This window comes from Hemitrygon akajei, chromosome 2 (genome assembly GCF_048418815.1).
Source record: "Hemitrygon akajei chromosome 2, sHemAka1.3, whole genome shotgun sequence".
Lineage (NCBI taxonomy): Eukaryota > Metazoa > Chordata > Chondrichthyes > Myliobatiformes > Dasyatidae > Hemitrygon > Hemitrygon akajei.
The window spans coordinates 191,544,069-191,557,830 of record NC_133125.1 but is presented as its reverse complement, the minus strand read 5'-3'; the positions used below and the strand labels follow the sequence as shown (position 1 = coordinate 191,557,830).

The 13,762-nt window shown below is 47.7% G+C and overlaps 1 protein-coding gene across 10 annotated transcripts in view; it reads left to right on the top strand.

The window, feature by feature from the left end:
* The window catches only part of LOC140719374 (tenascin-X-like), a 212,983-nt gene that overhangs the window by 78,880 nt on the left and 120,341 nt on the right, over positions 1 to 13,762 (top strand). For 8 of the 10 annotated variants that reach the window (XM_073034029.1, XM_073034011.1, XM_073033993.1 and 5 more), the window contains 2 exons: positions 7,340 to 8,068; positions 10,463 to 10,828. The exons of the other annotated variants lie outside the window; for them this stretch is intronic. In XM_073034029.1, the coding sequence (XP_072890130.1) occupies positions 7,340 to 8,068; positions 10,463 to 10,828 (1,095 nt within the window). The remainder of the gene's footprint in view (positions 1 to 7,339; positions 8,069 to 10,462; positions 10,829 to 13,762) is intronic. 10 annotated transcript variants of the gene reach the window in all.

The following is a 13,762-nucleotide window of genomic DNA, read 5'->3' as shown; positions in this document are numbered from 1 at the left end:
CCCCATTCCATTTCCTGTCTCTCGGTGTACCCCACTCTGTTCTGTCTCTGTCTGTCTCCCCCATTCCATTTCCTGTCTCTCGGTGTACCCCACTCCGTTCTGTCTCTGTCTGTCTCCCCCATTCCATTTCCTGTCTCTCTGTGTACCCCACTCCGTTCTGTCTCTGTCTGTCTCCCCCATTCCATTTCCTGTCTCTCGGTGTACCCCACTCCGTTCTGTCTCTGTCTGTCTCCCCCATTCCATTTCCTATCTCTCGGCGTACCCCACTCCGTTCTGTCTCTGTCTGTCTCCCCCATTCCATTTCCTGTCTCTCGGTGTACCCCACTCCGTTCTGTCTCTGTCTGTCTCCCCCATTCCATTTCCTGTCTCTTGGCGTACCCCACTCCGTTCTGTCTCTGTCTGTCTCTCCCATTCCATTTCCTGTCTCTCGGTGTACCCCACTCCGTTCTGTCTCTGTCTGTCTCCCCCATTCCATTTCCTGTCTCTCGGTGTACCCCACTCCGTTCTGTCTCTGTCTGTCTCCCCCATTCCATTTCCTGTCTCTCGGTGTACCCCACTCCGTTCTGTCTCTGTCTGTCTCCCCCATTCCATTTGTCGTGGTCCTGAGTGTGATATCTGACTGGAATTGTTCCAGTGCACACGTTGCCCTTTTCAGAGAACGCATGGGTTAGATGACATCAGTTTGGCTCCTCTGTGCTTGTGTCCATTTCAGAGAGAGTATAACGTGTCCGTGCTGCATGCCAGATGTTTGAGCTTGCACACTGACAGAGTTACAGCTGTGGAAGATAATCTATTTATTTAGAGACAGCATGTGGGGACTGGAAGCCCCAGGGAGTGACCAGAAACACTGCAGACATGTATTTTGGGGAAGTTTGATAAGCAAAGAAAATTGCAAGATTATCTGCAGATGCTGGAAACCCAGAGCAACATATCCAAAATGATGGAGGAACTCAGCAGGTCAGGCAGCATCTGTGGAAAAGAATGGACAGTCGACGTTGCACCCTGGGATCCTTCATCAGGACTGGAAAGGAAGATTCCAGAATAAACATATTGGTGGGGGTGGGAGAAGAAGGAGGACAAGCTAGGTGAAGCCTGGTGGGTGGGGAATGAAGTAAGAAGCTGGGAGGTGATAAGTGGAAAAGGTGAAGGGTTGGAGAAGGAGGAATCTAACAGGAGAGGAGAGTGGATCATGGGAGAAATGGACTGAGGAGGGGAATAGAAAAGCAGGCGGTGGCAAAATATCCACGATCAACTTTATTCACCATGTACATCTACATGTGTTCAGAATTTGCTGAGGTGTGTTGGTCGGGGTGTGACATACATCAAAAAACAACATCATTCGATAATTATTCAGAATACAGAAATACATAAAATGAGCATAGATATGGATGTGCATAAATACATAAATACCGTTTACTTACAGTGTAAGCAGCATCATAAAAAGCAGTTTAAAGCGTTTCTAGTGCAGTAATAGATGGAGGGGTGGGGTGGGTGCTGACTAGAATGGTTGATCAGATTAACTGTCTGAGGGAAGACACTTTTAAGATGATGTGAAGCTTTTGTTTTAGTGTCCCTGTAGCGCTTTCCGGATCGTAACTCTGGGAAAAGAAAAAAGAATCATAAAGGCTCACAGAAGGTATGTGAGAGCTCAGACCTCAGCACAAAAAACAGGACGATAAAGAACACAGCAATAATCAAAAATCATGATAAATATGAATACACAAGGCAGCTTCTCTCTCTTTCTCTTTCTCTCCTTCCTCTCTGTCTCCCATCTCTATCTTTATCTCTCTCTCTCTCCATCTCTCTCTCTCCATCTCTCTCCATCTCTCTCTCTCATCACAGAGCGGGAGGTGTACAGGGATCGAAGGATTTGCTTGAAGGGCTTCGTAGTTCCTGCTGCCGTCTGTCGTTTGAACTCTTCATGGAGTTCCTTGAGCTGACAGATCTCCCGAGACGGCAGTATTAACAGGCGTACTCTCACTGCTGTGAGTGAAATCTCCGATACTTCAGGTGCCATGTAGAGGACACGGCATTAAACTCATTCCTTTGGGCTTCTGATTCCTGCTCGGGAATATGTGGCTCTGGCAAGTTCAGGAGCTATTCCCCATCCTGAGATGACCTTTAAGATGCTGTGGTCCTGGTGAACTTTTGCTCTCAGTGTTACAGGCCAGGGAGCAAAGGTGAAGGAAGGTCAAAGTAAATTTATCACCGAAGTACATATACATCACCTTACGCTACCCTTCGGGCACCGCGGTAATGAAGTGGTTAGTGCGACACTATTAAAGCTCAGCGCCTTGGACTTCAGAGTTTTCTGTAAGAAGTAAAAACCTGTTGCTCGGCAGCCAAAATTACACAGTGCTGTGTTTGTCAGCGTGGAGTGGTGAGTCAGTGTGTAAATCTGGCAGGAGCAAAGGATGTTGGGAATGGTGATCGTGGTCTTTCCAAACCAGGATTGTTCTTGGCAAGCTTTTCTACAGGAGTGGTTTGCCATTGCCTTCTTCGGGGCAGTGTCTTTACACAACGGGTGGCCCCAGCCATTATTAATACTCTTCAGAGATTGTCTGCCTGGCGTCAGTGATCACATAACCAAGACTTGTGATATGCACTGGCTGATCATATGCCCATCATCCACTATCTGCTCCCATGGCTTCTAATGTCCCTGATTGGGGGGCTAGGCTGGTGTTAGGTCTTGTCCAAGGGTGACCTGCAGGCTAGCAGAAGGAAGGAGTGCCTTACACCTCCATTGGTAGAGACGCATCTCCACCCTACCACCCAAAAATTTATATTACATTATTTTAAACTGACCTTGAACTTTGATGAGAAGATAAAACGACAGCAGATGTTGGAATCTGGACTGAAGAATGCAATGATGGAAAGACTCAATGAGTCAGGCAGCATCTGTGACCTTGCAACAGGACGGAGAGGGAAATGACGCATCCGTCATCAGACGGAGAGGGCTGAAGGATTTCGGCCCAAAACGTCAACTGGACTCATTTCCTAGATTCTGAATTGCTCCAGCATTTTGTGTGTGTTGCTCGAATATCCAGCATCTGCAGATTTTCTCGTCTTCTTGCTATTTCCTTTAGTCTGACCAAATTAGCAAGAAATTTGCACTCTTCATTCCAGTGGTGAGTGCTAGAATTGGCTGGTAGTGATAATGAAGTAAATGGAGATTCTGACTCATTGTGTATACAATGTGTATACGCTGATGCGAGAACAACCGAGGATGTGCTGGGGGCAGCCAGTAGGTGACACCACATTGTCAGTACCATGTGAGTTGTAGGGAGGCCTAGAATGTGGAGCGTGTCACAGAGAGGAACACACTGACCATCATGTCAGAGAGAGGAACACACTGACCATCGTGTCAGAGAGAGGAACACACTGACCATCGTGTCAGAGAGAGGTGTCACACTGACCATCGTGTCAGAGAGAGGAACACACTGACCATCGTGTCAGAGAGAGGAACACACTGACCATCATGTCAGAGAGAGGAACACACTGACCATCGTGTCAGAGAGAGGAACACACTGACCATCGTGTCAGAGAGAGGTGTCACACTGACCATCGTGTCAGAGAGAGGTGTCACACTGACCATCGTGTCAGAGAGAGGAACACACTGACCATCGTGTCAGAGAGAGGAACACACTGACCATCGTGTCAGAGAGAGGAACACACTGACCATCGTGTCAGAGAGAGGTGTCACACTGACCATCGTGTCAGAGAGAGGAACACACTGACCATCGTGTCAGAGAGAGGTGTCACACTGAACGTTGTGTCACAGAGAGGTGTCACACTGACCGTCGTGTCAGAGAGGTGTCACACTGGATGTTGTGTCACAGAGAGGGAGGTGTCACACTGACCGTCGTGTCAGAGAGAGGACCACACTGAACGTTGTGTCACAGAGAGGTGTCACACTGAACGTTGTGTCAGAGAGAGGACCACACTGAACGTTGTGTCAGAGAGTTGTCACACTGAACGTTGTGTCACAGAGAGGTGTCACACTGAACGTTGTGTCACAGAGAGGACCACACTGAACGTTGTGTCAGAGAGTTGTCACACTGAACGTTGTGTCACAGAGAGGAACACATTGACTGTTGTGTGTCACAGAGAGGTGTCACACTGAACGTTGTGTCACAGAGAGGAACACACTGACCGTCATGTCAGAGAGAGGTGTCACACTGAACGTTTTGTCACAGAGAGGTGTCACACCGAACGTTGTGTCACAGAGAGGAACACACTGACCGTCATGTCAGAGAGAGGTATCACACTGAACGTTGTGTCACAGAGAGGTGTCACACTGAACGTTGTGTCACAGAGAGTGTCAGGAATGTTCTTGTTTTGCAATAGCAGTATGTGAAATACATAAAAATAGTTATATGTTACAGTAAGAAATGTGTAAAAATATAAATTTGTTCAAAAAGAGACAATGTAGTTTTCATGGTTCATTTTCCATTCAGAAACCTGAAGGTGGAGGGGAAGAAGCTGTTCCTGAAACGCAGAGTGTGGGTGCCTCCTTCCTGATGGTAGCAATGAGAAAAGGACTTCTGCTGGTTGAGGGGAGTCCTTATTAACAGATGTCACTTTCTTGAGGTATCCCTTTTTGAAGATGTCCTCGATGGTGCGGAGGCTAGTGGCCCTGATGGAACTGGCTGAGTTTACGACCCTCTACAGCTGATTTCCATCCTGCGCAGTGGAGCCACCATGGAGTTCAGTCTATTGTCATTCCATCGTACCCATGTTTCCTGCCAAACCAGACAACATTGCTCAGGGCCAAGGTGCACGATACAGTACAGATAGCATGAAAAGTATTACCATAATTAAATTAACAAACAATAAGGTGCATTTAGGACACAAGTTAAAAATTAAACAGTATAACACTGATGAGACCTGGGTGTTGGCAGGGAGTTCGGTGGTCTTACGGCCTGGGGGAAGAAGCTGTTTCCCATCCTAACAGTTCTTGTCCTAATGCCACGGTGCCTCCTGCCTGATAGTACAGAGTAAAGGAGATTGTTGGACAGATCGGAGGGATCACTGACGTTGCTAAGGGCCCTGTGTATGCAGCGCTCCTGATGGAAGTTTTTAGGTGGATCAAGGAGAGACCCCAATGATTCTTTCAGCAGTCCTCACAATCCTCTGTATGGACTCGCGGTCATATGCCTTCGAATCCCTGTACCAGACGGTGATGCTGTTGGGACTTGCGTCCATATCCCATTGCTCGTGGGTTCTGGTGAGCTTCCGGCTCGAAACACTGCCTTCTGGGTGTGGGTGTTGTGGTTGGGGTTGCTTCGGTAAATCCCTGTGAGTTGTGTCATCCTTGGCCCCCTCCCTCACCCTGCTGGCTGGCGGGAATTGTTCCAGGAAGTGTTCATTTCACTCAGTATCTCTCTCTCTTTCTCCTTTCAGGTGTTTTTGCTCAATCCCAAGGTCCTGGCTTCTCCCTCTCCCTGTGTTTTTTTCCCATCCAGGAGTTTGTTTGAGAAACATCGCAGCCGTCCGTGAGGGGAACCGGAAAACTCCAGGACCCCTCGTTCTCCTTTCCCCATCCTACAATTATCTTTCCCTTTCGTTTTCACAGGGAACGTCCTGGGAGCTTGGATAAAGTTTAACCTGTCACCTCTCCCCACCCCTCATCTCTCCTCTGCAGCTACGATCTCTCTGCTCAGGGAAGAATTGCATGGTTCTATATTGGCAGCACCTTGGCTGAAACATGAAGTCCCAGAATGTTGTGAATCGATGCCTTGAGTGTCAATCCTCGGAAGAAAATCCATGGGAGGGATCACATACAACATAGAGCAGGAAGAGACCCCACGGGTCACATACAACATAGAGCAGGAAGAGACCCCACACACCAACAACACCAAACCAACCACCGTGGCCAGCTGAACGAATCCCTTCAGCCAACACTACGTCCATTTTCCTCATGTTTGTGTGCCTATGTAAACATCTCTTAAATACCCCAAGTGCACCTGCCTCTACCATCACCCCAGGCAGCGTTTTCCAGGCACCCATCACTCTCTGTGTAAATAAAATTGCCCCTCACACCTCCTTCGAACTTGCCCCCCCGCCTTTAATGTATGCCCTCAGGCGCATGAGAAACAGATACTGTCCGGTACTCTCCGGTTACAGTAGTAACCATATAACAATTACAGCACGGAAACAGGCCATCTCGGCCCTTCTAGTCCGTGCCGACGCTCACACTCACCTAGTCCCACCGACCCGCACTCAGCCCATAACCCCCCATTCCTTTCCTGTCCGTATACCTATCCAATCTTACTTTAAATGACAATACCCAACCTGCCTCTACCACTTCCAGTAGGGGCGAGCTGCAGCAGAAGGGAGTGACGTACTCTCTCAATGTCACTGTATCAGGCTCACTGAGTGTGTTCAGAACTTGGTGTTATATAGAACAGGACAGCCCTTCGGCCCACAATGTTGTGCTGGACTTTGAACCTACTCCAAGATCAATCTTACCCTTCCCACCCACCTAGTCCACCATTTTTCTTTCATCGTGTGCCTATCCCTTTACCACCACCCCGGCAGGATGTTCCACACACCCACACAGTCTCTCGATGAAATAAAAGCCTCCCCCTGACATCCCCCTCGTGCTTTCCTCCAGTTACCTTAAATTATGCCCCATCTTAGCTATTTGCGCCCTGGAAAACAATCTCTGTCTGTCCACTCTATCTATGCCTCTCATCACTTACATCAAGTCACCTCTCATCATGCTTCACTCCAAAGCAAAAAGCACTAGCGTCGTTTGACCTATCCCCATAAGTCACACTCTGTAGCCCAGGCAGCATCCTGGCAAATCTCCTCCGCAGTTCTCTGGGTCTGGGCTCCCTTATCAAAGTTGTTTGATCAAAGGCCCGTGGGCTTTGGGTTCAGATCCATTTGTCTATCATGCATACATCGAAACAGACAGGGAGATGCTCTGTTTGCATTAACATCCTACACAAGCTAACGATGTGCTGGGGGCAGCCCGCAAGGGTCACCACACACTCCGCTGCCAGCGCAGAATGTCTACAGCACTCGGCCGAACAACTGAGAACACAACAAGCAACAAAACAACAGAAAAACAAGCCCCTTTCCTCCCTCCCACACACACGGACAGTCCTCCATCCCCAAACTAAACTAATCCCACTCTGTGGTCTCCATAATGTGCAACTGTTCCATCTGCTTTACATGCTGAGAGTCCTGAAGTGGTATTGATGCTGCTTAGAAGGAAAGAGGTTTCAACACACCTGTGAGTGGGGATAGCTGGAAATCAGAGGATTGCGCAGGCCAATTGAGTCGTTCACTGTCTCGACACGGGTATTAAATGCCAACTCTGTTTCAACAGAAAGTCTCGCCCATCGGGAACTGGCTGGCAGCCACTCCAGCCGACCGCTGGCCGCCAATGGGAGCCAGTCCATCCAGGACATCTCGAAGGCCATCTCCAGGAAGATAGCGGTAGCTGGACTCTCGGCTGACAGGGATGCGATGGGTCACCCTGCCGTCCGGCACCACACGGCGTTGGGCCGAAAACCCTTCCGCTCCCCCAGGGTGCTGCTCACCACCCGGCCTCCCAAACCACTGCCGACAGACGATGAGAAAGAGACGGAAGGCCGTAGAAGCCCCGGCCCCAAGGCGCAGCAGCAGTCCCTACTGGGAACGGGGAGACTGGGGAGTCCCGGCAGAAGGGTCATTGTGTCCCCGGGGACCAAAGCCACACCTTGGGGAAAGGATCAACATGGTGGATCACCCGGCAGAGTTTCGGTGCCTGGAGGAATGATTCATCGCACCAGATCCCCAGAACCCATTCCCATATCGAAAGGAAAATACAGGCTTGTCGGATTCCCAGGGGCCCACCCCAGGTCCAGAGTTAGAACCCCCGGGATCGTTCCCACGAGAGGGAAGCATGGATCCCCAGGGTCAGCTCCCAGTCCAAGGGGGCAAAATGAACCTGACCTTTATCCGTCTTTGAACAGAATTCCGGGGACACCTCTCGATGGCCAGCAAGTCAGTAAAGGAGCTGAGAACCCTCCTCAGTCAGGGAGATCGGAAACAAGTCCACATGGGAATCCTGGAGGTACTTACAGAAACACCGAATTCCTACAGTGCAGAAAGAGCCCAGTTAACCCACTGTGTTTTGTGCTGACTCCAAGCTGATCGGGTCTGTTTATCAGGCCTTTCCTCACAGCCCTGCAGAATGTTTCCACGTGGCCCTCCAGTTCCATTTGGACAGCCCTGAGTGGGTCTGCTTGGTGCCCCATTTCTAAGAAAGGGTGTGCTGGCTTTAGAGAGCTTCATGAGCATGTTCCCAGGAATGAGAGAGTTCACACATGAGGAGCATTTGATGGCTCTGGAGTTGATGAAAATGAGGGGGAATCTCACTGAAGCCTATCAAATATTGAAAGCCCTAGATAGAGTGGATGTGGAGAAGATGTTTTCTATAGTGGGAGAGTTTAGGACCAGAGGACAGAGACTCAGAATGGAGGGTCTTCCTTTTAGAACAAAGATAAGGAGGAATTTCTTCAGCCAGAGAGTGGTGAATCTTTGTAGATCATTGCCATAGGCGGCTTCTTCCACTGAGATTGGGTGAGACTAGAACAAGTGGTTGTAGGTTAAGGGTGAAATATTTAAGGAGAGCTTGAGGGGAATCTTCTTCCCTCAGAGGGTGGTGAGAGTGTGGAATGAGCTGGCAGTGAAGATTGTGGATACGGATTCGATTGCAACATTTAAGAGAAGTTAGGTTAGGTAGATGGATGGGAGGGGGCACGAAGGGCTATGGTCCAGGTGTAGATCAGGATTGGACAGCAAGGGCCAAACGGCCTACTTCTGTACTGTAGAGCCCTATGGGTTTTAAATTTCTCCCCCAACACCTATCCAGGAGAATGGGGTCGAGAGGGATAATAAATCAGCCATGATGCAGAGCAGACTCGATGGGGCAAATGGCCTAATTCTGCTCCTATGCCTTGTTGTATGAAGAACCTTTGATGGCTCTGGGCCTGTGTTCACTGGAATTCAGAAGAATGAAGGGTGACCTCATTGAAACCTGTTGAATAGTGAAAGGCCTTAACAGAGTGGGTGTGGAGAGGATGTTTCCTACGGTGGGAGAGTCTAAGACCAGAGGGCAGAGACTCACAATAGAGGAGCTTCCTTTTAGAACAAAGATAAGCCAGAGAGTGGTGAATCTGTGGAATTCTCTGCCACACACAGCTGTGGAGGCCAAGTCTTTATGTATATTTTAAGGCAGATTCTTGATTGGTCAGGGCATGGGGAGAAGGCAGGAGATTGGGGCTGAGAGTAAAATTGGATAGGCCATGATGGAGGAGACTCGATGGGCCAAATGGCCTAATTATGTGCCTGTATCCTAAGGTCTTGCGTCTTGTGACGTATATTGAATTTGCATTGTTCGTGCAAAGGATATCAACTGTATCAACTCAGTGATTTGCCATGGGCAATATCCTACATGGCAGGGCAACAAAAACAGGAACGAACTGTGTAAATTCAGCAGGAGCTTTTAAATGGAGTGTTTGACACATTCTGGTAAATAAAGAGCTGTGAGGAAAGAGAGGAACCGATTATTCCAAAGGAGATAACATGGCTCCAGTGGGCTGAATGGTCTCTTTCTGAATTGTTAACATTTACATGGTGGAAATTCCACACCGACAGCGGCCATTGATCCCTGAAACGAACTATTTAATGCTGCGTCCAATAAGAAACCAAAGTGAAGCCACCACAAGTGGGGTATGGAATCCAGGGAGAATGTGAATACCCCAGTTGTCCATCTGGGTTCTGGGATTCTTCCAAGTGCACTGGGGCATTTCCGCTCTCTCGACCTCAGAGTTCCAGGTTCATTGGTAGGAGTAGTCACCACCGGTGGGACGTCCTTGGTTGCACTGGAAGCCCATGACTTCTGTGTCTTGCCATGCCCTTCGCTTTCCATGAAGCATGGCCGAACTGCCTTCCTGGCCGTTGGACCTCTCTTTAGATCTCATCCGCCAGAGCTGCCTTCACACGCTAGGGCAGGCAAGTCCCTATCTCACCGGGGTGCGAGGTTGTTAGCTACCCTCACCCGTTTTGCCTACCTGTTGGCGTACCGGGATGTGGCCACTGTCACATGCAACCAGCTGCTTGGTACCACGGGTGAGAGCTGAGTGGCTAGTGGGAACCGAAGGTGAGTGAGCTGCCCCAAAATAGATACGACAAGCCCCTTGTCCAGAAGAGCTGCCCCTCCCTGGACACCCCATGCACCCCACCATGAAAGTAGTTAGTTGCTGTAATGGAAGTCCGTAGATAACAGGATCATCATGGGCAGTTTTAGGGATTATTTGATGTCATCTTTCCACCAGTCATTGGTTTCACTATCATCTTGAAGAGTCACCAGTAATCACATGCAATATTTGATAAAATAGTTCCAAACAGATGTTGACTTTATTTCCTTTTTCCCTGCATTCATGCTCTGTTTTCTTTTTAACAGAAGAACGAAATGTAGAATTCGAAACTTCATCCCAAATCTCCTCTAAAACCCGGCGTCCTCCTCTGGTCCATAGCCCCAGGCATCTGATTCACCAAAGCTCCCCAGAGCAGACGGGCCCTGTGGTGTGGAATGCCACTTCCAGCTGCGCTCAGCTCTCCTGGGAGGTGGCGGGCGGCCCGTTCGACCAGCTGGTTTTGGCCTACCAGGACTCGCTCACTCAGGTGGTTCAGGCCAAGCTGGTGCTCAGGGGAAATCAGCAGACAGCCAACATAACTGGGCTAATCGTGGGAAAAAGCTACGATCTGTTCCTTTATGGCAGCTCCTTGGACCATCCATTACAACCTGTTAATGTTACCAGATTCTCAGGTACCTCTCTCCCTCTCTCTAACTGATTTCTCTTCTTCCCCAGGTAAAAGCCTTTGCTGACCACCAAGGACTCTGTGACTTAAAAACGTTTTGTTTCTTTTTTGTAAAGGGAACCCTTGGCAGAAGTTGTCCTGGATTGGAAAAAGTTCCTCTATCTGTCTCCTTTTTTCTTCCAACAGATACTTCTTGACTCAAAACAGTGATGCACTCCTTGTTAACACAAGAGATTCTGCAGATGCTGGAAATCCAGACTCAACACATACAAAATGCTGGAGGAACTCAGCAGGTCAGGCAGCATCTATGGAGGAGAGTTAACAGTCAATGTTCTGGGCTGAGACCCTTCTTCAGATCAGTCAATGTTTCAGACCAAGAACCTTCATCGGGACTGTTCACGTTCCAGGCCTAGACCTTCATCAGTCCAGATGAAAGGCCTCAACTCCAAATATTGACTGTTTGTTCCTCTGCACAGATGCTGCCTGAATTGCTGAGTTCCTCCAGCACTTTTATAGTGTATTAATCTAGAAAACACTCAAAATAATGTTACAGACTCCAGACCTCCCGGGGAAATGTTCACACAGGTGGTCAAACACTTGGTTAAATGGAGATAGTGGAGGTTTTTGAAAAGGTTCTGTGAGGAAATTCCCTAGCCCTGGGCCTGGATACAAGAAGTGGTGATGGGAATTACAGAAGATTGAGAGACTAGAATGGAAGGATTGCAGACATAGTACATGGAACAGTACAGGTCCTTTGCCCACAATGTTGTGAAGACACTTTAGACCATAAGATGTAGGAGCAGAACCCCACTGAGGCTGCTCTGCCACACCATCATGGCTGATTTATTATCCCTCTCAACCCCCATTCTCCCCATAACCTATGATGCCCTGACTAAGAACCTTTCAAGCTCTGTTTAAGATATACTCAATGACTTGCCCTCCATCGCTGTCCGTGGCAATGAATTCTACAGACTCACCACACCCTGCCTAAAGAAATCCCTCCTCATCTCTGTTCTAAATCAACACCCTCTATTCGGAGGCTATACCTTCTAGTCCTAGACCACCCGCCTCCCCCACTATGGAAACAATCTCTCCAGATCTACTCTATCTAGGCCTTTCATTCAACAAGATCCCTCCACGTTCTTCGAAACTCCTGTGGGTACAGGCCCAGAGTCATAACTCCTCGTATGTTAACTCTTCCATTCCTGGGATCATTCTCGTAAACCTCTTCTGGACCCTCTCCAATGCCAGCTCATCTTTTGTTAGATAAGGGGCCCAAAACTGCTCACAATATTCAAAAGTGCAGTCTGGCAGTCTGACCAGTGCCTTATAAAGCCTCAGCATCACATCCTTGCTCTTATATCCTAGTCCTCTCAAATTGAATGCTAACATTGCATTTGGCTTCCTTTCCACTGGCTCAACCTGGAAGTAAGTCTTTAGGGATCCTGCACAAGGATTCCCAAGTCCCTTTGCATCTGTTTCTACCAAAGTGTATGAACATGTATGTCCCTACACTGCGTTCTATCTGCCTCATCTTTGCCCATTTCCCCCAGTCTATTTACGGTAAGTCCTTCTGCAGGCATCCTGCTTTCTTAACACTACCTGCCCCTGGACCTATCTTTGCATTGTCTGCAAATTTTGCCACAAAGTCATCAATTCTGTCATCCAAATAATTGACATATAAAAGAAATGGTCCTGATACCAATGCCTGTGGAGTACAACTAGTAGTCAGCAGCCAAGGAGGAAAGGCCCTCCTTGTTCCTACTCTTTGCCTCCTGACAGTCAGCCAATCTTCTATCCATGTTAGAATATTTTCTGTAATACCATGGGCTCTTATCTTAACCTCTTATTAGCCTCTTGAGATGAAGTAAACAACATCCTCTGGTTCTTCTTTGTCTATCTTGTCTGTTATTTTTCAAACAGTTACAACAGATTTATCAGGCAAGACTCCCCCTAAGGAAACCATGCTGACTTTGGCCGATGTGTCCAAATTCTCGCCTTTAATAACTGATTCCAAACATCTTTCCAACCACTGAAGTCAAGCTAACTGGCATATAATTTCCTTTCTTCTGCCTCCAAAATACAGTAAAAAAAAATTAAAATGCAGTGCAAAAAGAGAGCAGAATAGTGAGGTCTATATTACCATAATTAAATATTCACACAATGTGGTCTGCAGACAGATTTAAAATTCACACACTTAACATACTCACTCTGGATGAGGATTATCTAATGAGGATTATCACTCATCATGCTCTTAGAATGCGTGAGAAAGTGATGAACATAGCAATCTCATGGCTTGTAAGAGACAATCATACACAGCTTTGTTCTCGTTAAACCCTGGTGATTATGTTCTCAATCCAGATTCATTATATTATTTTTTGATAAGTGCTGGAGTTAATAATTCACTGGCTGACAATGCCTAGATTGTTAGTAAGGTCCAGGTTATTGCAGTTTAGTTTAATGAGTTTAGATGTGTTAGTTAATGCCTGGGTTAACAATGTGCTAATCAATTGATAATACATTGGTTATAAATGGGTGTTCAAATTAATGATGCATTGGTTAAAAATGCACAGGTTTATTATAAACACACTAATTACAAAGGATTTCACTAATTTTCCACCCTCCCCCTTCGCTTTTTTTCAATTCCCCACTCTGGCTCCCCTTTCACCTCTTCTTATCTCCTAACCTTCCTATCACCTTCCCATAGTTCACCTCCTCCTTCCCTTTCCCACTCTCCTCTCCTATCAGATTGCTCCTTCTTCAGCCCTTTTCCTTTTCCACCAATCATTTCCCAGCTTCTTACTTCATCTCTTCTCTCCTCCCCCATCACCTTTTAGTTTCAAACTTCTTATTCCAGCTTCTTCTCCGTTCTCAACTTGAAACATTGACTGTTTATTCCTCTCCATAGTTGCTGCCTGACTTGCTGAGTTCCTCCAGCATT